Source organism: Oncorhynchus mykiss, chromosome 8 (genome assembly GCF_013265735.2).
Source record: "Oncorhynchus mykiss isolate Arlee chromosome 8, USDA_OmykA_1.1, whole genome shotgun sequence".
NCBI classification, from domain to species: Eukaryota; Metazoa; Chordata; class Actinopteri; order Salmoniformes; family Salmonidae; genus Oncorhynchus; species Oncorhynchus mykiss.
The window spans coordinates 62,946,936-62,971,015 of NC_048572.1; the positions used below are offsets into that span (position 1 = coordinate 62,946,936).

The 24,080-nt window shown below is 40.8% G+C and overlaps 1 protein-coding gene across 1 annotated transcript in view; it reads right to left on the reverse strand.

Annotated features, from left to right (window-relative positions):
* The window catches only part of LOC110530309 (pappalysin-2), an 84,536-nt gene extending 63,986 nt beyond the window's left edge, over positions 1-20,550 (reverse strand). The window contains exons 1-6 of the mRNA XM_036985949.1: positions 17,968-20,550; positions 11,425-12,484; positions 7,193-7,341; positions 4,944-5,237; positions 744-936; positions 373-503 (exon numbers count right to left, since the gene is read on the reverse strand). Of these exons, the coding sequence (XP_036841844.1) occupies positions 373-503; positions 744-936; positions 4,944-5,237; positions 7,193-7,341; positions 11,425-12,484; positions 17,968-18,919 (2,779 nt within the window). The 5' untranslated portion in view covers positions 18,920-20,550. The remainder of the gene's footprint in view (positions 1-372; positions 504-743; positions 937-4,943; positions 5,238-7,192; positions 7,342-11,424; positions 12,485-17,967) is intronic.
* Between the last annotated feature and the right edge of the window lie 3,530 nt (positions 20,551-24,080).

Sequence of the window (24,080 nt, forward strand, 5' to 3'; positions counted from 1 at the left end):
TCAGAATGGACATAATAACACACTAAAATCAATGAGATTAAAATAAATGATTTATCAGATGAGGAGTATGTGCTCACTTTATTATGTTTTTGTAGTGTCAGAGACATGTCACTGAGTGTGCAATGTAACTCGGCCTTGAGACTACTATCCTAGACTAGACTGGCTACTAGTGGCTAATGGAATTGTCATAATATAAATAATATATGCCACTTAGCCGACGCTTTTATCCAAACCTATTTCACAGTTGTGCATGCATTCATTTTAGTATGGGTGGTCCCTGTGGGAATTGAACCCACAACCCTGACGTTGCAACTGGCATGCTGTACTAACTAAGCCACACAGGCCCATGTGTGGCAAAAGAGAAATACTGACCAATAGCCTCTTCAGGTGTCCAGTATCCGGAGGAGTCACAGACCCGGGGCGAGGTGGCCTCATAGGCATACTGATGGAACACACCATCTGCCTCACAGTCCCTGCAGTTTACACTATCCACTGTAGGGGAACTGTTAAAAGAGGTGCTCAGATGTAAGTATCAGAAAATCTTTGAAAATGTCATTATCATTCATGAATATCTGTGTCTGTATCCCAAATGGCACCATATTCCCTTTATGGTGCAGTACAAGCTCTCTATGGGCCCGTGGTCAAAAGTAGTGCACTATATAGGGAATAGGGTGTCATTTGGGATACATATTATCTCATTACTGCTGATATGAGGAAAAACTTTAGCTACACATTTATTCTACCTTTGATGAAGTGGCCCCCTTACAGGTGGCAGCCAATGAATGGAGACCGAGTCTGAGCTCTGTCGAATCACCATGGGCTTGAGAGGGATGGGGGAGGGCCTTCTGTTGTTCAGCCAGTTCTCGTAGACTAGATCCATATAACAATGCATCCGAGCCACTTGATTTGGTGTGAAATGGTTGGTGCAGTTATCGTCTGAGGAAAAGAAGTGAAAGTAGAGTTAATGTTCCCAGCGGAAATCATCAAACGGTGTCAGAATCCTTGTGCTTACGTACTCCCTTAAAATTAGTGTGCTTGCGTACTCCCTTAAAAGACCTTCTCTTTTAAAAAAGCAGCAATCGTACTGTTTGTCCATTTCAGTGGCGACCTATCATTCAGGGCAGGTGGGGCAGAGCCCCACATTTTTTGCCCTTTTTTGGGCTTGCCTGTTTTGCATGTTATTTTGGCATTAATACATGCCAAAATCAAATCAAATCCAATTTTATTTGTCACATACACGTGGTTAGCAGATGTTAATGCGAGTGTAGCGAAATGCTTGTGCTTCTAGTTCCGACAATGCAGTAATAACAAACGAGTAATCTAACCTAACAATTCCACAACTACTACCTTATACACACACGTGTAAAGGGATAAAGAATATGTACATAAAGATATATGAATGAGTGATGGTACAGAATGACATAGGCAAGATGCAGTAGATGGTATAGAGTACAGTATGTACATATGAGATGAGTAATGTAGGTTATATAAACATAAAGTGGCATAGTTTAAAGTGGCTAGTGATACATGTATTACATAAAGATGGCAAGATGCAGTAAATGATATAGAGTACAGTATATACATATACATATGAGATGAATAATGTAGGGTATGTAAACATCATATTAAGTGGCATTGTTTAAAGTGGCTAGTGATACATTTTTTACATCAATTCCCATCAATTTCCATTATTAAAGTGGCTGGAGTTGAGTCAGTATGGCATATCAGTTTGCAAACAATGTAAAACATATATCTTTCATTGTTTTCTTGAGGAAGGGAGCTCTAAAATGCAGGTGTTTAAGCCTAGCGCAGTGCTTTCATTAAGCCTAGCTCAGTGCTTTTTTTGCACCGTGATTGGCTCAGTGTTTTATCACACATGGGGACAATACGTCACAGCCAAGTCTAAGGGTAGACCTCGAAAAAATCCAGAGAATGCCAGACTTTGATGACAAAATTTGCCCATGAAGGACAGACACGCCACCTTCCTGTTCAAGTGAGCACAGCACAACAAGGTGAGTCCAAAAATGTATTGTATGCTGCTGCATAAATTATGTAATATGCCAGGGAGATATGTATACTGTAGCTAAGAAAGTAATATTAAGTGTATGTTGTGTAGTAAGATGTTAGTAGCCCATATGGCTCACCCTAATAATTTGGTCTATTTACCCCTCTTAATTTTACCTACTGTTCTGACTTGGTGGTGCACATGTAGCCTACAGTATAACCTGTTTTAGAGAAATGTAATCATTGAATATTGTAAGAGCTTTCATTGTCTGCTTATACGTCCCCTTTATTTATCTTACGGTTCTGACTTGGTGTACCGGGAGAACACTGTAAGAACGGTCCATTTTCTGAATTCTGTCGCTGTACATTTCAAAAGCGTTAAACAAATAGTTATATTGACTACGTCCCTCCTAGCTCACTCATTAATGTCTTAATCTTATGCCATAGTTTGTACATCTCAATTGTCATTAGAAACCACATTTGTTTAAGCAAGTCAGCAATACCAGCTGTGTTTTTTTTAAGGCAGTAAATGAGGCTGAATTAACTGTTTCGCTGCCAGACAAGGCTTCACTGATAGCCAGGTGTAGCAGTGGTAAGATGTTGTGACTGCTGTTGAGACAGCTTAATGTAGGCCCTAACAGTTTGTGGGTACCGTTTGTCACCGTTATAGTGCAATTAATGTATTTGTTTATTGTTCTGGTGTGTAGTGGATTTGCTGGCATGCATCCCACTTTTCTTTTCTTTTTTTTTCACCAAGATTAACATGCTAAAATTACCACTGGTCCATTTTGAGACACCCTAGCCAAGAAATCTGTCATTCATTTTGACGTTTCTGCCGAGGAGATCTTAGTCGAGCAATTTTACATCTAACTAAGATGTTTGGTGCAGTATGTCGCAATGAAAAAAACTGCAGGAAAACGAGTGGTCTCTCTTTGAATGACAACAAAGACTTTATTGAAGAATCCCTACTGTTGACCAATCAATGACGAAGGGGCGAAGACTTCAGCTCCGAACTTCGGCTTGCCTCCAGAAAAAGGCTGTGCCCGAACAGCTGAAAAACCCCTCGCTGAAGTCCAAAACAAACCAAAACTTTACAAAATGTTGTCATAATACTACATGCATGAACTCTTCCGAACTGTTTTGGCTGGGAAGTATGCGGACGCTTTAAAAGAAAGGTTCACCCGTTTTGAATGTAATATTGTTTTTGTGCATCTCTGAGTGATGTTCTTTCGATTCCCTGGGTTATTTAATGTTTTCATGTGTATCTGAGTTATTGGCGTTCAAGCAGGCAGAAATCCGTCCAGTATGACGTAGCACTGTGATAATGTCGCTCTCACTACACTGGAAGTCAATAGAAATACGAGTTTTAGATCGCAAAAACGTCTATCATACATGTCAGATTTCAATATCGGCCGATGTCATAACTTGGGAGCATGTCTTCTCTCGAATGAGTCATTGATCATATTTTTGCAATATTCCTACCTAGAAAAATTTGTAATTTAACGGAGGGTCTAGCACATTTTTCCTTTTTATCTGCCCCTTTAGTCCAGGGTGCATTGCATGGTGCCGTTGCCAGAGATATTATAGAAAGGAGAATGAATGAAGGAACGTATAACGCCCCCACCCCCAGCAGACTGTCGAACAATCGCGTTCACGTTGTCATACTGCGTCACATGTTTGCTAAGCTAATTGTCACACAATCCATTCTCAAAGTCAGTGTATATGTCGAGAAACATGCTTTAATAATTTACTCGAAAGTACATAATGTCATGATTCCAAAGCTATACGATATTACAGATAGCAAGTTAAATATTTGTAATTTTGTATTTCTTGTTGAGGAAATTCATGCTAATGTTGGGTTTTTGAGCTAGCACCCAATAGACTCCCATTCACTCCTTGAAGGAGAGCGCTCCTTGTCCCAGAATCACCCAGAATGCACCGCCCGTTGACGTAGCATGGGCAACATTTCCCATCTCCACAAAAGTATATCTGCCGTTGTGAACGTCAGACTCCACTCTGTGAACCACATCGATCTGCAGGTTAAATTTGAGATTTTAGTGAGATTGTAGACTCCTAAATTGAAAGTGCAGTATGTTTAGGCGGTTTACAGCTAAGTAGGTACTTTACATGTTGGTATTTTCTTTGGTATTATTGTGTGTAGCGACGTTTGCTACTGTAGCTAGCACCTAGGTAGCTAGCCAGCCAGCCCATAGAGAGATTATTGCATTGTGGATTTTGTAGACTTGAGCTGCAACAGATTTCCACAATGAAATATTGTTCTCACATATTAGTATTATTTAACACTATAAATTAAAGGAATTTGTTTTGGGTGGATTTTTCCTTTAAGAAACAAGTGAATTTTGATCACTCATTTGACATGGATGAATTAGGCATACTATGCAATCCATAGTCCAAACGAAATACACTTGGATTTAAGATCACATACACAGTAGACCAGGAGGGATTTAAGTTTTGGTTTTAAAAAAATACTGTAAAATCACCAGGAATTCAGCATGAAATGTGTTTGTTAGGAAATCTATTCCCAAGTATTTCCACAAATAAAAAAATACACATGATCGTCTCTCAGTGTAATCAAGGTATGAAATTATTGTTATTTTCAAATAAATGTTTTGGGCTTAGCTGTGGTCAACTTGCAGTGTACAAATTATTCAAATTATTCCCCCCCAAAAATCATCCTGTGGCTAGTTGCCTACCCCTGCTGTAGACATTTGTGGTCTTGCAGTAGGAGTATGGCACCACTGCCTAATTTTAGGTATGTGCCCCAAATGGCACCCTATTCCCTATACAGTTCACTACTTTTGACCAGGGCCCATAGTGATCTGGTCAGAAGTAGTGTTCTATGAAGGGAATAAGAGTGCCATTTGGGACACAGCCTAGCTGATGCTGACTGCATTGCAGAGAGGTTACAGTAGACCTACCTGTGTAACTCATGTAGTTGTTGTACGGTGTGTCCTGGTAGAGCGTTATCCCACAGGTGTCATTGACATGACCAGGGTCATGGCAGGCCTTAGACTTGGGTGTAGGGGCCGTGTCTGCACATAGGTCTCCTGTCTCCATGGAGGGAGTGGTCTCCTGACAGGGGTCATCACAGGACTCCCGCTCACTGACCCCCTTGAAGACATGGTACAGTCCGAAGATATGGCCCATCTCATGGATCATTGTGTTATTGTGTCCGATGGTGCCGAAGTAGGATGGATTCATCACCATTCCACCTGTGGATAGGATGATATAGTTATTGAACAGAACTCAACAGGTGGTGAGATTGCTGAACTAGTCTGCCTTTGTTGCTTCTCAAATACTCCTAGAGCCTGTAAATAACTTCCATCCCAGATCTACTCCATGATCACAGTGGGACATGTTTTTTGGGGGGCAAAGATGAATCAGACACAATCTCTATGTCAACTTCTTTCAATGTTTTTTTGGTGTGTTTATTGACTAATTAGTCAAGCTTGCCATCTCAGACAAACAGTCAAACACATTTTGTCTGACAAGCCCTCTGAGTAATAGCATGTTAACATTTGGATTTAGAACCAACTAATGTCATAAAAACCCTAAACGATGTGCCATTTATAACCACTTAAAGACGAGGCAAACCTTCAGCAGTTTTAAACTCATCATGTAAGAAACAAGTATAGTGCTATCCTGGAAATAATTTGCATAATTTCTTATCATGTAATTTATGGAGTATGGAGGCAGAGGTTATTGCCCGTTATAAACCTTAAGAACTGGAATAGAATAAACATGCTATTTGTTTTCTAATTAGAAGCACTATTCAATTTGTGAGGACCTCTGCTGTGCCCGTTGAGACAACTTCACTTTAATAGCACATTTAGCCTGTAAACAATGACAGATGTATGCAGGGCTTTGCTTCAACATTCAATTCGGTGGAGAATATATTCTGTTGCAATTGGGAGTAAATTGGGAGAGGACCTGCTTGTCAGACCAAGACTTCCTGACTGTAAGGCCTGTTCTCATGGTTTGTCCTCAGACATAAATCATCAGGTCTCATATACAAGCTTAACCGTTAATTACAAAATAAGACTGGGAAAAGTAACTACACAATTTACACTATAAAGTTTCTCTTCTCTCTTACAGTCGTGGCACCACTGCATCTTTCCCTGTATCATTCAACCACTTACTGTCATCATATTGAACGATGTGGCTTTGAGTGAAATATCCTCACTTCAGGGAGCTGTGGGGTTCAAAGAGGGGATGGAAACCTGCAAGACGGTGGTCCATAAGGGACATACTGTATCAGAGAAAGCCCAGCCCAAAACACTGACTGGCTTGTTGATGCAGTTCAACCCTGAGGAAGAAGAAAAGGACATCTGTGCTGGAATGCACCGAACGCCATGCCCAGGGCCCATAATGAATGTGCCAGGAGGTAAGACGCAACCCAGAGGGAGCAAAACAACAAACCTGATTGAACGGAGAATAATACTTTAAAGGGGTTTCACTCCCCGGCCAAGCACTCTTACTGAGTGATTTACAGCTCTTCAGTAGATGGAAGAGAATACACAGAAGAGGATATAAGATATTTAAGGATAATTTACAAGAAGCAACTTGACTGTAACGCAGTGTTTCTTATTGGGGTAGAACAATTCCATTAGCAATACACAGACAAAATAATACCAGTCCAAACCAATTAGAGTAATACATTTCCACTTCAGGTAAAGTTGGGATTTATTAAATAACTAGATGTGAGGAGAAAACTCTTAGCTTTAATGAGCGATTGAAAACAGTAACAATGTTTTTGTTTGGTTGTTGTTGGGGTTGTCTTTACAGTGGAAAGTCCTAATGATTCGGAGGCAATCTGCCAGGAAATCTATGCATGCTGCAAGTGTTTTCTACCCTGGATTAAGGCTAATTCATCTTGTTACAGCTAATACTGAGATCAAAGAGTGGAGGGCAAGAGATGAGGAGAGTGATGGGGAGAGTGAAGAATGGAGAGAGTGAGGGAGAGGGGGAGAGAGAGAATCTGAAGACAATGCCTACCTTCTCTTCTTCTGCATTTTACTTTGTGTAACTTTTGTGTGTACTTTCTAACCTAATAGAAGGCAATGTAATCCCGTTTGGCATGTTATAGCATGCATATCATTTTGTAGCTCAATGTCTTTTGTGTTTGATTCAGGTGAAGACAGAAGGAAGGGGTGTAGCAGTAGCTTACCCTGATGGTTGAGGGCCTCCTTTGCCCATGGCCAGGTTGCAGCCCCTGCTAACTCTTCACGGGCTGAGTTGTTGGCAAAGAAAACATTTAGGGTGTCTGTGCTGCTCAGGTGTAACAACTCTTTCAGTTCCTTCACACTCATATAGGCTCTGCAGAAAAGAGAAGAAGTATATGTCATTAGAATAAATAAAATCTTGCATTCCCTGCTTTTAGTCTAGGGCAATTGGACAGTTTGCTCACACAATCCTATTGTAAATAGTAACGGTATACAGTTTCAAATACCATGTGAAAATATCAGACAACACAGGTGTAGAATTAATGAACTCCCAGATACACACACACACAGTCAGGTCCATAATTATTGACATCAATGATAAAGGTTAGCAAAAAATACTGTATGAAATAAATAAAACAAATATTAAGCTATAAAGTATGCTACATTTTGGGGGGAAATGATAATGTTATACTAACACAATTGCTCTGAGAAAGATATTTTGTTCAACAAGTAATTTAAAAAAATCTAAAAAGATACGGGTAAAGATTATTGGCACCCATATTAACCCCAGGTTTTCAATGTGGTTCAAGTCTGGAGACTGAGATAGACATTGCAAAATGTTGATTTTGTGGCCAATTAACAATTTCATTGTAGATTTTGGTGTGCTTCAGGTTATCTTATTGCTGAAAGACCCATTTGCGGCCAAGTTTCAGCCTCCTGGCAGAAGCAACACGGTTTTTGGCTAAAATGTTTATGATGCCGTTGACCTTAACAAGGGCCCCAGGACCACTGGAAGCAAAATAGTCCCTTATTATCAAAGATCCTATGGCCTGGTCCTATGGCCCTTGTTAAAGTCAACGGAATCATGAACTTGACCAGGAAAATAACAGGACATTTTAGCCAAAAACCTGGTTGTCTCTGACAGGAGGCTGAAACTTGGCAGTCCTTAACCGCAGAGAAAGGATATCAAGGATCTGGAAAGATTCTGCATGAAGGAATAGTCTAAGATCCCTCCCAATGTGTTCTCAAATATCATAATTGTTTTTAGAAAAAGACTCAGCGTCGTTATCCTCGCATGTGGAGTGTGCTGAAGTATAGGGCTGCCAATGTTTTTTTAGATTTGTTCGATACATTTTTTAACTAAATATATTAAATGTCTTTGAGCATACAAAATAGCTCAGTATTTGTATTTATTTTATCGTGTTTTTTTGCTCATCTTTATCAAGGGTGCCAATAGTTATGGACATGACTGTAGATCGGATCCCATGACATCGTAATGAAAAAGTCCTACAGTATGTTGTGGTACTCAACGGAGAAAGTAGACAGTACAATAATTTGTTTGGTAACATTCAAGTCATGTAGTCTAGTCAGAGGAGCTCCTGATGAGAAAGTAGCTCATCTGGGAGTTCATTTCCACTTCTCTCCTTCTACATCCAATTCTACTACTTCCAAAACAACATTGTTTGAATTGGTTCGGGTAGCTACATGAAACCACTACCTTCCACTTCCCCCCACTCCCAACTGTGATAGATTGCCATAGAACTGCTTTGATGTGTGAAGTTAACTTTTTTTTAAACGCTAGATTATGTCACATGTCATTTTTCTCTTTTGCTTTTATAGCTGGAAAGCCTTTCCACCTATCACTGGCCCATTCGTTTGAAAAGGTATGAGTGTTAATACTCTTTTGAAACCTGCCAAAGGGTCTAGCCCATTAGTTGAACCACCTACTGTTTCTTGGATGTGTTCCACCCAAGAACTGACCAAGTGTAGTTTGCCTTACATCCAGTTTTCATTAAACAAGCAAACACTGTGTCAATCTGCTTGAGTGCTCCAATTCAGCATTAGGTCAAATGAGTTTCATAATACATATAACATATTAAATATAAACAATGGATTGATCGTTTTTAATAATAAAGTATTGGTTGTTCATTTTGAATTCTACATTATGAAGCAATATTTTGGTTGGTAGAATCCATTCAATATAGCTATGGACACAATTCAGTCAGTTGAGAACTCTAATATTCATAGCCAAACTTCTTGCAACACTGGCCCTTCAAAAAATACACCTGGAAAGGGGTTATTACATTACGTAATACAGTAGGCCTACTTTCTAAAAAAATATTTTCTGCACAAATTTGATAGAATTATATTTAAAATCTGAACTGGGACAATAGAACTGTTCTCAAAGGCCATGTAACTTTTTCCAAATGTCCTTTCATTGTTGGAGAAAAAGGGATTTTTGAGAACCACCTAGTTTGCCTTGCAAACGGATTCAAACCACCAGTTCTGGATCCCCTCAGCGGCAGGGGAATATCCTAGCATTAATGGCTAAAATGTCCTCCTCATTTTTCCTTTCTCTGTCATGTGTGGCCAAAATCTTCATGTACCTGGCCATTCCTCATGGCTGTCTCTCTGTCTGCTTGAACAACAAATTTGTGTAGTGACAGCAATTGGCTAGGGATTGAGTTCTATTGCCCAGCTGCAGATACCTGGACAATAACTCAGACAGAAAAATACCAAAATCCCAGACCCAAACATAAAATTGTACTCTCTACAAATGCCATCAAAATGTCATCCCTGCACTAATTCTCCTAAAACTCTGGATTGCAGTCCAGGGATTGCACTCTTCCAACCAGCTCAGGTTAGGACCTTTTAAAGACCTAGGCTACACTGCAGATATTCCAGAAAGCCGTGTCTTATTAAGCATTTGCATCTATGGTGGATTCGCAATTCATACAGTTTAAGTGAATGGTCAGAGGTAGGAAAAACTTTGGCAAGTAACTGAGAGAGATTACATCATTGCAAGCTATAAATCAGAAGTCAGTTCTACGCTCATGCCTTCCTGACACTTACTTTTATATCCGTCTCAGGCCTGGCTTTTTAGCTGATATTGTTGCTCTGTAAAGTACAAATACCAGCCCCCCCTCTCTGTGCAAAACAACACATTGACTGATTGTACTCCGAATGTATTGTTAGTGCCCAATCTGAGGGAATTAATTATGAACAGTTTAGGAACTCTGTCTGAACACTCCCTACCTAAAAGACACACTACCAAAAAGGAAACTACTAATACAGTATGCCGACTTGTGAAGAGAAAGTCACTGGTTCTGTTGGACAGGTACCCCAAACTCATTGCAATATTGCTTCAAATTAAAATGTTTAATTATCTTATCAATAGCATTTACAAGACCATAATCACCAGCTATAAGTTTGGGAACGTTATCACCAGTACATTTTGATCCTTAAAATAACTTTTAAGTTTATATTACAAAAAAACATGACGATAGACTATATAATCTACAGGAAATTGTATTCTTCAAGAAATTGCAACACATTTTAAGCAGTCTATAATCCTATGCAATGCATCGTAAACTCAAACATGCACAGTATACTGTATATTAGATGGTCGATTGATTTGTGTCAGACAACAATCGCAGGTTAAGAATTTCTACCTACATGCTGTGCACAACTAACGAAGAACGACATTATGGCAAGACATCATGCATTTTGTTTGAAACCCAGATAAGTCTGCCTGTCAAAAATAATAGAACGGAGCGGAAGAGACTTCTGGTTTCATTGTTTAGCAATAATACGTGTATACTTTGGCTTCTCTCTCAATTCACAGTTTCACATGCTTTCAGAAACGGTTCCAGAGTATCAATGTGTGTGCTTCACATGTTGTCTAATACACATACCCTAACAAAACAAAGTACCCCGAAGACAGACACTTAAGGCCTCTTTAGTAAATCAAGCTTAACGCCTAATTAGGCGTTAAACTCCCAATGCCTACGTAGAGCCTCAATATCATTACTGTCATTATCATTAAACTCACAACATCCACAAAGTCCAATAAATCCAGGGGCAGGCAGCACCACTTTTCTGGTTGCAGTAGCTAAGGGAGGCTAAGGATGACAGACCCAGCACTTTTTTATTTGTCAGAACTAGTAAAGAACACCAATATCAACCCATTAATTTAATTGGAAATTAGATAGAAGATGGCTCTGGACCACAATATCCATAAAGGTATTGTTTGTGACTAATTCATACGTTCAGACAATTGGGACAATTTCCCAAAGCAGCAACTGTATATACATTTTCAACCATTCAACAGATCTTCAACACCTTGATTAGAGGAATCGGTGTTTCTGTTGGGACAAACACCTGCAGTACTGCTGTGGCTCTCTTGGAGCAGGATTAAGGATCCCTGACAAATACTAATTGAAAAGAAATGTCTCACCTATCTGGGGACTCTGGATCGAAGCATGTCTTCAGGACATCCGTGACCTCAGGATCACAACAGTCTCCATCATCATAGTCGTAGTGGATGCTGTTGCACTCTGTGTTGCAGACCCCGTCCCTCCTCTTCCAGTTGTAGCAGGGCCCCAGACGCAGACAGTCCCCACCATCGTGGCCCGTCAGTGGGTGGTCACACTCCGCGTCACAGTGTCTGTTACCAATCTTACTGATCCGGCAGTTGCTGAGGATGAAGCGCTGGCGTACAGATGTATTCTGGACATTATGCGTGCTCAGCTCCAAGCTGATGTTGTAGGACTGGAAGGCTTCGACAAGTGCCTGGTGCTGCATCTGGATCTGGGCCTGAGAGACAGTGGGACGACTTCCGTCATCGTTACAGATGTTGACAATACGGTAGCGGATCCTTTTCTCTGTGCGCAGCTGCCAGTGGTTATTGTAGCCTAGGATGATGTCTGTGTTGTCACAGGTTGTTAATCCACAGGGAGGGGGCAGAAAGGGGGACACATGCTCCTGCTCAGGGATAGGGATGATGACTATGGATGGGTGGTAGCCCTCCTTATGAGGACTCCACTGTTGCTCTATCTCGGAGAAGTCCGCCCAGAGAGCGAGGTTTGGTTCCCTCTTATCAATCCGAGAAGGCCCTTTAAGGAGGTCCTCGTGAGTGCGGGGGAGCACCCATAACACAATGCCTCCGATGTGCCCTCGGAAGTTGTGCCCAAGGTCTGACTGGTCCCCACCTAGAAGAAGTATTCGACAAGTCTCCATGAACGGGCTGTAGAGGTTACCAGACTGCAAACTGCTCTCCCCAACCTTGGCACCATCTATGTAGAGCTTCATCCTGTGGCCATTGTAGCTGGCCATCAGGTGAGTCCAGGAGTTAGGGTGGTAGCGCTGATGCCCATAGATAGTCGTAGCTTTGGGAGCTCGGTCTGTACGGAGTGTAAAAAAGAATCTGGCATCTTTTCTTCCACCGGGCTTTACTGTGCGAATACCTACGGACCATCCTTTCTCACTTAAGGAGTGGGAGCAGTTGTCAAAAACCCCTGCACAAAAGAAATACAAATATTATTTTGCAAAAAGACAAACATTGAGCATCCTCTTTCAATGTAATTAAAGCCAGACTACCCAGAGAGTTGTGGGGTTGAAGGTATTTCCCTAAACGAAGGCACTGATTCCCAGCTGTTTCTCAGGAAGAGAAAATCACATCTGGCTTCCAGATGTTCTATGCTGGGACAGCTAAAGGTCAGGGAACCCCTTCACCCTCATTCCATTCACACTGTACACACAAAAACTCAGAAATGTTTTTGGACATTGAAAGCAAATCTGGGTAATTGTAACAAAATATCCCTTAGGAGGATGGGCCAATTTCATGGTTAAAATTTAATTCCCTCAAAGTAGTGGTTAGAACCCAGCATCTCTGCCAAATAAAAGTCTTGATACTATAATCTGGCAACAATAGAGGGCCGGATTTATAATAGTACAGAATAAAACTAGTCTGTCGTGCTTATCTGGTAAAATACTATGATACATTTTTATAGAAATTGTAATAGAAAAACAAATGTGATTATATAAATGCGGAATACACTAATTGTCAAATAGGGTTCACTAAAGATTTAGGCCAAAGCTTAAAGCTTGTAGACCATGATTAATATAAGTGACATTTGAAGAGGAAAACAAATACAAAATAAAACATTTTAAGAGGGAAAGGAGGTGGAAACATGAGCTCTTCTGAAAAGATGTGTAGCTACAGTACTTAGCTATCTACAGCCCGACTAAACACAACTATATTCACACCTGTTGTGGCTAAGTGTGGATATTTTCAGAATTGCAATGGCATAGATGAGTTGGTAAGGGCTGTTCTATTCTTCATGATTCTTAGGCCGGGATTCAATCCGATCGTGCTTTGTCGGCTATGCAACTTTTAAAGGCAATGTTCCCGCATTCGCAGAGACCGCATTCATGGCAAACGCCTCATATGCTGCTGGCTCAATTGGAAATTAGCCTTAATTGAGCAATTGATGTCATTGGTCAGAGAATCTAACCACCTGCTTCCTACAGTCCTTAATAAAAGAAAAGGATGAAAACCTGCAGGCATTGTACCTCTTGTGGACTTTGTGGTTGCCTAACCCCCTTCACCGGCATGTTAGTTTTACATGTGTAAGGTCCTGGTTCAATCATTGCTCCTGGCTATTTTCTACATCATTCAATAAATGGCATCCCATTTCTGACATCCAACTTCTGTTATTTCAATCAAAATAGAATTTTGATTTCTTTATTGATTTTCTATATTCGTTTACAGTGAACCAATGAATTCATATTGCCTATATCATATTTCCTTCAAACCTTAGCCTTATCCTGCTGTTATGCTGCATTCATAACCAAGTGGGACGGTGGTATTAACCACATATGACTAGGAAAAATCCACTTGAATGCCCGTCCAACTCGTAATTTCAAAGTGGGAAACCCTGGGAAAACCTGAGCTCCGACTTCTCCCAAATGCATTTTCAGCTGTTAAGTGTAATCAAAAAAACATAATTTATAAAAAGCAATCAATTAATATGGCTTTTGAACAATATAATTGGTTTACAAGCATGATAGCTGTACTTTTAGTTTATGGTTGACGCAGCTTGTGGACCATTAGCACATGAATGCATCCAAATGGTATTTATGACTTCACAACTGGTAATTACCACCTTCCCACTTGGTTATGAATGCAGCAATAGGCTAGAGTCGGTATATTGCCTGCAGGATACGAGGAGACTAAGGCTACACTATCAATAACAATTTGATCTATACAGTGGTGTGAAAAGTACCCAATTGTCATACTTGAGAACAGTGGCGTCTGGTAAGACAAGGGGTGGCAGTCTGTGTATTTTTGTAAACAACAGTTGGTGCACGATATCTAAGGAAGTCTCGAGCTATTGCTCACCTGAGGTAGAGTATCTTATGATAAGCTGTAGACCACACTACCTACCGAGAGAGTTTTCATCTGTATTCTTTGTAGCTGTTTTACATACCACCACAGTCAGAGGCTGGCACTAAGACAGCACTGAATGAGCTGTATTCTGCCATAAGCAAACAAGAAAACGCTCACCCAGAGGCGGCGCTCCTAGTAGCAGGGGACTTTAATGCAGGGAAACTTAAATCCATTTTAACAAATTTCTATCAGCAGGCTGGCTGAATGTGCAACCAGAGGAAAAAGAACTCTGGACCACCTATACTCCACACACAGAGACGCATACAAAGCTCTCCCTCGCCCTCCATTTGGCAAATCGGACCATAATTATATTCTCCTGATTCCCGCTTACAAACAAAAATTAAAGCAGGAAGCACCAGTGACTAGATCAATAACAAAGTGGTCAGAGGAAGCAGATGCTAAGCAACAGGACTGTTTTGCTAGCACAGACTGAATATGTTCTGGGATTCCTTCGATGGCATTGAGGAGTACACCACATCAGTTATTGGCTTCATCAATAAGTGCATTGATGACGTCATCACCACAGTGACCGTACAGTACATACCCCAACCAGAAGCCATGGATTACAGGCAACATCCGCACTGAGCTAAAGGCTAGAGCTGTCGCTTTCAAGGAGCGGGAGCTTATAAGAAATCCCGCTATCCCCTCAGACGAACCATAAAATAGGCAAAGCATCAATACAGGAATAAGAATCGTACTACACCGGCTCTGACACTTGTCAGATGTGTCAGGGCTCGCAAACGATTACAGACTACAAAGGGAAGCACAGCCGAGAGCTGCCCAGTGACAGGAGCCGACCAGACGAGCTAAACTTCTTCTATGCTCGCTTCGAGGGAAATAACACTGAATCATGCATGAGAGCACCAGCTGTTCCAGAAGACTGTGTGATACCACTCTCCGTAGTAAGACCTTTAAACAGGTCAACATTCACAAGGCCGCAAGGCCAGACGGATTACCAGGACGTGTACTGCGAGCATGCACTGACCAACTGGAAAGTGTCTTCACTGACATTGTCAACCTCTCCCTGTCCGAGTCTGTAATACCAACATGTTTTAAGCAGACCACCATTGTCCATGTGCCCAAAAACACTAAGGTAACCTGCCTAAATGACTGCCGACCCGTAGCACTCATGTCTGTAGCCATGAAGTGCTTTGAAAAGCTGGTCATGGCTCACATCAACACCATCATCCCAGAAACCCAAGACCCACTCCAATTTGCATACCTCCCCAACTGATCCACAGATGATGCAATCTCTATTGCACTCCACATTGCCCTTTCCCACCTGGACAAAAGCAACACCTATGTGAGAATGCTATTCATTGACTACAGCTCAGCGTTCAACACCATAGTGCCCTCAAAGCTCATCAATAAGCTAAGGACCCTGGGACTAAACATCTCCCTCTGCAACTGGATCCTGGACTTCCTGACGGGCAGTCCCCAGGTGGTAAGGGTAGATAACAACTGTAATGTAGCAGTTTGAGAGCTTCAGGTTTCCTGGTGTCCACATCACCAACAAACTAATATGGTCCAAGCACACTTAGACAGTCTTGAAGAGGGCACGACTGTAACGGCTGTCGTAGGTGGAAGAAGGTGAGGACCAAGGTGCAGCGTGGTACGGGTTCATACTTTTAATAATGGAACTGAACACTGATTAACAAAATACAGAGAACAACCGAAACAGTTCTGTCTGGTGCAGACACAAAAACAGAAAGCAAACACCCACAACCAAAATGGGGAAAACAAGCTACCTAAGTATGATTCTCAATCAGAGACAACGAACGACACCTGCCTCTGATTGAGAACCATAACAGGCCAAACACATATAAATATAACCACATAGAAAAAACAACATAGACTACCCACCCCAACTCACGCCCTGACCAAACTAACACAAAGACGTAATAAAGGAACTAAGGTCAGAACGTGACAACGACAAAACCTATTCCCCTTCAGGAGACTAAATAGATTTGGCATGGGTCCTCAGATCCTCAAAAGGTTCTACAGCTACACCATCGAGAGCATTCTGACTGTTTGCATCACTGCCTGGTATGGCAACTGTTCGGCCTCCGACCGCAAGGCAATACAGGGGTTAGTGTGTACGGCCCAGTACATCACTGGGGCCAAGGTTCCTGCCATCCAGGACCTCTATACCAGGCGGTGTCAGAGGAAAGCCCTAAAAATTGTCAGAGACTCCAGCCACCCTAGTCATAGACTGTTATCTTTGTTACCGCATGGCAAACGGTACCGGAGCGCCAAGTCTAGGTCCAAGAGGCTTCTAAACAGCTTCTACTCCCAAGCCCCCAAGCCAAGACTCCTGAACATCTAGTCAAATGGCTACCCAGACAATTTGCAGTGTCCCCCCACTCTTTACACCACTGCTACTCTCTGTTGTCATACTACCTCAACTAACCTGGGCCCCCGCACATTGACTCTGCCTCGGTTCCCAACTGTATATAGTTTCTCTATTGTTATTTTACTTCTGCTCTTTAATTACCTGTTACCTTTGTCTATTATTCTTATCCATCTTTTGTTGAAACTGTTGTATTCGGTGCATGTGACTAATAAAATTTGATTTGAGTAAAAGTAAAAGTAAAAATACCTTAATAGAAAATGAATCAAGTAAATGTCACTCAGTAAAATACTGCTTGAGTAAAAGTATAAAAGTATTTGGTTTTAAATATACTTAAGTATCAAAAGTAAAAGTATGAATGATGTCAAATTCCTTTTATTAAGCAAACCAAATGGCACAATTTTCTTGTTGTTTTAATTTACCACTAGCTAGGGGCACACTCCAGCACTCAGACATGATTTACAAACTAAGCATTTGTATTAAGTGAGACAACCTGATCAGAGGCAGTAGGGATGATCAGGTATGTTCTCTTGATAAGTGAATGAATTGGAAATGTAATGAGTACTTTGGGTGTCAGGGGAAATGTATGGAGTAAAAAGTACATTATTTGCTTTAGGAATGTAGTGGAGGAAAAGTTAAAGTTGTCAAAAATATAAATGTTAATTATATATACACAAAAAAACGACGTAGTACTTTAAACCATTTTTACTTAAGTACTATACACCACCACATAACCTTGCACTTCAGTTTACTACTATTTGAAGTTTGTCACTTTTCGTGAACACACCTTTGATTTATCCCACCTACAGTCAGCAGAGGAAATGACAAAACTTCAATGCTTATCAAAAATACCTAGGAATATAGTTTTTATATAGATCAAATGATTGGAACAACTTAAAATGTATTAATTGAAGTTATCATCACGTGGCTATGAATCTATTTGCTCAGTAGCCGAGAGCATTGAGAGCATTAAACCTCTCAAGAATTGACGTCAAAACAACAAGCTTGCAGGTGGTGGCCATTTGTGTCTGTAACATTCCCCCCCCCATAACCCATTTGCATCTCATAATGGCTGATTTCCCAATTTCTCTCATTTTCCCAACCATGCCATTTGTGGTCTATACACTGAATTTGATATTTTTAACACTTTTAACACTTAAACAATGATAGGGAGAGAGAGGTTTTGGAATTTCACTCACCTGCTATGATGGCTGGGTTAGTCTGCCCACCCTCTGGGTTGACCCACAGTTCAACACTGAACTTAGCCCGAGGAAGCTCAATGCCAGCTGCTGGATTGACCCTCAGTTGTTCCTTCTGTCCACTAAAGTACAAAGCAGACATCCACTTAGGGGGGACGTCTGGAATCTGGGCACCCCACAACATGCTGGCGCGGCTAGGTGGTCCCTCCTGCTCCACAGGGTAGTCCTCAATCTCAGCAGAATAGTCACTGTGCTGCCGGAATGTAGAAAATATCCTGCGGGACTTTACTACGCTCTCAGGGAAAGCTGCCCAACTGTCTTCACCATCTGAGACTGTAAGGGTACGGCGGACCCTTCCAGTCAGAACTCTCTGCTGCTTTTTGAGCAGCAGCTGCTTGTGTGGGCCCTCAGAGCGCCCACCATCAACCTCTGGTTTGTCATTGCCACTACTTGAGTCCACTGTCACATCAGCCTGACTGGGAGGCTTTCTGTTGAAGTTGGGGTTAGGAGAACTGATCATCCCTAGAATCTTAACATGTCTATCCTCCTTGTCTTTGGGTATCACTGCCTCTGAGTTTCCCCGACTAACCTTCTTCTCACCTTTGCCCCAATGAGAGGCACTATCCAGTCTCCGGTTAGAATTAGCATCAGAATTGCACCCACCTGAACAGGAGGTCTCCTCAAGATGAGTTATATGATAGTGACCACTTTGCCTTGTGATGTATCTCCTTGGGTGAGCCACTGGAGGGAGATGTGGAACTGATGCTGAGTATGCTGCTTGTCTCAGTTGTCTGGTGGACCTGCACTGTTCACTTGCTAAGTGAGCCAGCTCACTGTCAGCTCTCTGAGCCATTGCGCGTTTGTATCTTCGGATATGATCTGATTGAGCAGAGTTTAGCAGCCATGTGTTGATCATTATGAGGACAACAGCCAGTAGTCTAACAAACAACATTTTGGAGTTTAGATTTGGAATTGTTGTTTTGGAATGTTTTCAGTTCTGGAACCCTGCCTTCTTCGATATAAAGTTGAATACAGCGGCAAGATCAGATGTGATTAAACCCCCTATTCCCCATTACATAAACTAGTGATAAGTGGGTAACTGTGTATTTCTCAACTAATAGTATTATAATATATATATAATTTTTTTAACAGGTATCCTATTTTTTGCAAAAGCAATTGCCTATTTTTGTTTGGACTGGTCTATTTAGTGCAATGCAGTCAAGGCAGGTGTGTCATGCATACTTTCATCAAGATGGCAGTTTTCCTTCCAGACTTCAAAAAGTAGCTAAATAGAAGCCTGTCAGTGCACTCAAATAGAGAACTGTAGCAGTATGTTTCATTGACTGAGTGCAAAATCTTCAGGCTGTTGCATATGGAGGTTCAATGTATATTTAGTTTGTAAAAGCTTCTGGCTATTTCGCCGGTCTAAACAAAACTACAACTTGCCTCTCGTCTAGCCTCCACTGCACGCATCGCATCAACTCGACTTTAAAACCTGCTGCACTGTGAACTGGACACTTTTTAAGGGAAAGTGACGGTCAGAGCAACCTACCACAATACCGCCTGTTTGAATAGGATGAAAGTATTGTCATTAGGCTACTGTATTTTGCAGCATCAATTTTGAATTTGGAATGAAATTGTGCAATATGGTTACTTTCAGTCGATCTGCTTGTCCATAGAATTCAGTTGGAAGACTATTGTCCCTGGTTGGATTTATCTTTTTATTATTTTAAATATAGGATCATTCACGTGATGATTTCAGTGTTTTCATCCATTCCGCGCAAAATAAAGGTTAGTTCATGTCTTGCCTTCAGGTCTTGCCACCAATCTCCTCGTGCGCTATTTTCGATAGTGCCCGTTGTTGTTAACTTAAAATTCACCCTGTGAGAAGGATGCTGGGGTGACCAAAACAATGAACAAGCTGGCTGAGGTTTTTAGTTTTTAAGCCAATATTTCTCATTCAATGACTATACTATGAAGTCACATAAAGTAAAGGTAAGCTTTATTTAAAGATAAACCTTAAATGCAGTCATAGGCTACACAATGGCAGAAATATAAGTAACCTAACCATCAACTATTGTCTATTGTTATTTATTTGCTATTTCCTTTCCCTGTATTTGGTAAAAAAAAAAAAAAGTAACAGCAAGGTATGAGACAAGAAGCAAGAGCAAATCAATGGGAATCAGACTAAATGCTCTGCTGGTCCTGTTAAGAGAGACTCCAAATAAAACAATTGTTCATTAAATCACCTTCAAGCGCGCGTAAAGTCCTCTTGTATGCCCATTTGAAATTGTGGATATATTTTCTGCGCTGATGAACCGCCAGTCTCGCTCTCCTCCATAGCCTATTCAGAAGATCAAACCAACGCGCTGAAACGTTTTATCTATTACTCTCAGACTGACATCACTAACCCTGCCCCTACTACACACATTAGTAAAGAAAGGAAACCTCTCTATCCAAGGCAGTCACTCTTCACCATCGACGTCGAGTTGTGTGCACTGTCCATACTCCTTAATTGTATTTTTCAGGCACTTTTATGAATAGTCAGTCTAGTGCCCCACCACAGCCATTGAACAGTGATTCTGGCTGAGCCTCACACCATACGAACACCACTCTCTCACACACATCTGTTTGACACGTGAAAAATGATAAACCTATTTATTTAATGAATTGGAATAAAAACGAGCATGCCATATGTGCAGGTTCCTCCATAGCCTAAATTGTTATGTATGGGTAAAATTGGTATGGTAAAAAACTAGGGTGCTCATGCTTGGTATCACTAGTGCTTTATCATTTGACGAACCTGCTAACTGAACTCATCAGTGTTGTGGTCAATTCAGTTCAGTTTCTGAATTGAAATTGAATTAATTAATTGAAAATTGCCCATTGTTTCTTATTCTTTTTCAATCCACTTGACCATACCCTGGAGCTAACCAGTATAGAATGTCATCTTGGGGATGCTTGAAAACCTCTTGCTACATCAGTAACCTGAGCTTTTAACAGCATTAAGACATAAAATAAAAAATAATATTAATTTGTCAAATCAACTCTAATTGCAATTACCTATTGCATTTCGTTATAGCTTGCATGATGAACCACATATCCATCATTTAAACTAAATTATCTTCTCACCACAGTAAAACTTTAAGATATAAGCTATAACTTTTATGAGAAACATATGCATCATCCTATGTGGGAGCCTCTCTAAAGTAAACTGTGCTGATGACTTTGCCTTTGGACAAAAAATATTATTAGAATATGATAGGATGTTCAACTACAAAAACAGACAGGTAAATCTTATTAAATCTGTCCCAAATGTACATTGCCCCTTAACTTGTTTCCTTCATTTTTGTTCACTGCCATTGTGTGTGGCTGAATTTGTGGGTGCTCTTCTTCTCGTCCACTTTACTACCAATCTTAAAGGAATGACACCACAGGACTGCTATAGGAAGTCCCTGAACCATCTCGCCATGCCTCTTCTAATCGTGGCCTGATCACAATTATCTACCCCACCTCTAACACCATTATCACATGAGGGTGCGTCTTTAGATTTGAACCAGCTCACGTTGTTACAGTGAGCTAAACACTAGGGTGACAAAATGCAACAAAGACTATTGGTAAAATACTATTTAGCATTTTCATTATTCAATTCTATTTTTTTATTACTGTACAGGTGTTCCTGTCTCACAGAGCTCACAGTAATATAATTTGGACAGCATCACTCATGTTACTAACTTACTAGACATCATACCTCTTTTTTGATCAAATGTAGATTTGCAGATGTTATATATGTCTAAACGCAACCATTTTCTCACCCCCACTATTTTTGTAAGGCTCAATTTGCAAACAGCCCAGCTTAAAGCAACTGACATTTTGTGCAGGGGCCCCTTAATGGGTAAAAAGGTTCCTAACAGTGGGAGACAAGAATTCCACAACCAGCCTGAGGATCTGCCTGCAAAACATTCTGCTTTTTTATCGAAGTGCTTTGAGATCCTGCTGCAACTGTCGAAAAAAAAATGAATGGCTGCTCCCGGGCCTCACCCCCCACTGCAAAGGACCTCTAGGAGATTATCCTTCATTTGAGCCTGCCCAACCCCAACCCCTATACCACAATCTGAGTGACCAGAAACAGAATGGGGAAAACCTGATGTGCCGGACAAATGGAATGAGGGAGGGGGGAAAACACACTTGGTAGAAAATGTAAGAGGGGGCCCACAGTTGTTTGAAGGCAAATGTAACTTAATAGGTAATTTACTTAGTCAAATTATAATGTTGTTTCGCAAACTGTATAACACCGTAAAACAAATTACAAAAAAACCCATTCAAATCAACAGTATAGGGAAAGAAATGTATAGCAGGTATAGGCTACTTTTTGTTGTGTGAGTAGTGAATCCTTTCTGTCTGTATGTTGTAATTGAAAATGGTCTACTAAAAGAGAGTTGTACTGTCTCAGTTGTGTTTTACATGTGAATTATGGAAGAAAGAAGGACACAAGATTCATAAATCTGTTCCACAAGTGAAAACATTGGGGAAATTATTTGCTGTGAATGCTGTGCAGACCTACATGCACACCTAATATTCCAATTTGACTGAGGTAGGGTAGATATGGGAAAAAAAACAGGTAATCCAATGTATATTTATGTGTAAGAAAATATATGAATACATAAATACATTTTGTAAAGCTTGACTAGACAGCCTGGTTTACTTGCCACTTGAATGAGCCTTGGTGAGTGTGGCAGAGGTGATCATGCCCTCTGCTGTGTGCTGTCAGAACTTCATGACGCCGGTATGGTCACCATTACCAACACCACAACTTGCCCAGGTTACTTTCATACAAAAAAACATATCTGTCAATATCTATCCTTTACATATTTTTATAGCCTGAATTTTTGGGGAAATGTTATTATATACATACAGTACCAGTCAAAAGTTTGAGTTTTTTTCTTCTAGTTTTACTATTTTCTACATTGGAGAATAATGGTGAAGGCATCAAAACTATGAAATAACACATGTGGAATCATGTAGTGATAAACAAATCAAAATAGATTTTAGATTCTTCAAAGTAGACACCCTTTGCCTTGATGACAGCTTTGCACACTCTTGGAATTCTCTTAGCCAGCTTCACCTGGAATGCTTTTCCAACAGTCTTGAAGGAGTTCCCACACATGCGGAGCATTTGTTGGCTGCTTTTCCTTCACTCTGCGGTCCAACTCATCCAAAACAATCTCAATTTGGTTGATGTCGGTTGATTGTGGAGGCCAGGTCATCTAATACAGCAATCCATCACTATACTTCTTGTTCAAATAGCCCTTACACTGCCTGGAGGTGTGTTGGGTCATCGTCCTGTTGAAAAACAAATGATAGTCCCACTAAGCGCAAACCAGATAGGATGGTGTATCGCTGCAGAATGCTGTGGTAGCCATGCTGGTTAAGTGTGCCTTAAATTCTAAATAAATCACTGACATTGTCACCAGCAAAGCACCATCACACCTCCTCCTCCATGCTTCACGGTGGGAACCACAGATGCTGAGATCATCCTTTCATCGACTCTGTGTCTCACAAAGACATGGCGGTTGGAAGCAAAAAAGTCCATTGCTCCTGTTTCTTGGTCCAAGCAAGTCTCTTCTAATTATTGGTGTCCTTGAGTAGTGGCCTGATTCACGCAGTCTCCTCTGAACAGTTGATCTTGAGATGTGTCTGTTTCCTGAACTCTGTGAAGCATTTATTTGGACTGCAATCTGAGGTGCAGTTAACTCTAATGAATGTATCCTTTGCAGCAGCGGTAACTCTCGATCTTTCTTTCCTGTGGCGGTCCTCATGAGAACCAGTTTGATCATAGCGCTTGATGGTTTTTGCCACCGCACTAGAAGAAACGTTTAAAGTTCTTGAAATGTTCCGCATTAATTGACCTTCATGTCTTAAAGTAATGATGATGGACTTCTCTTTGTTGATTTGAGCTGTTCTTGCCATAATGTAGACTTGATCTTTAACCAAATAGGGCTATATTCTGTATACCACCCCTACCTTGTCACAACACAATTGATTGGCTCAAATGCATTAAGAAGGAAAGTAATACCACAAATTAACTTTTTTTGTTTCTACTGTGTTATTGA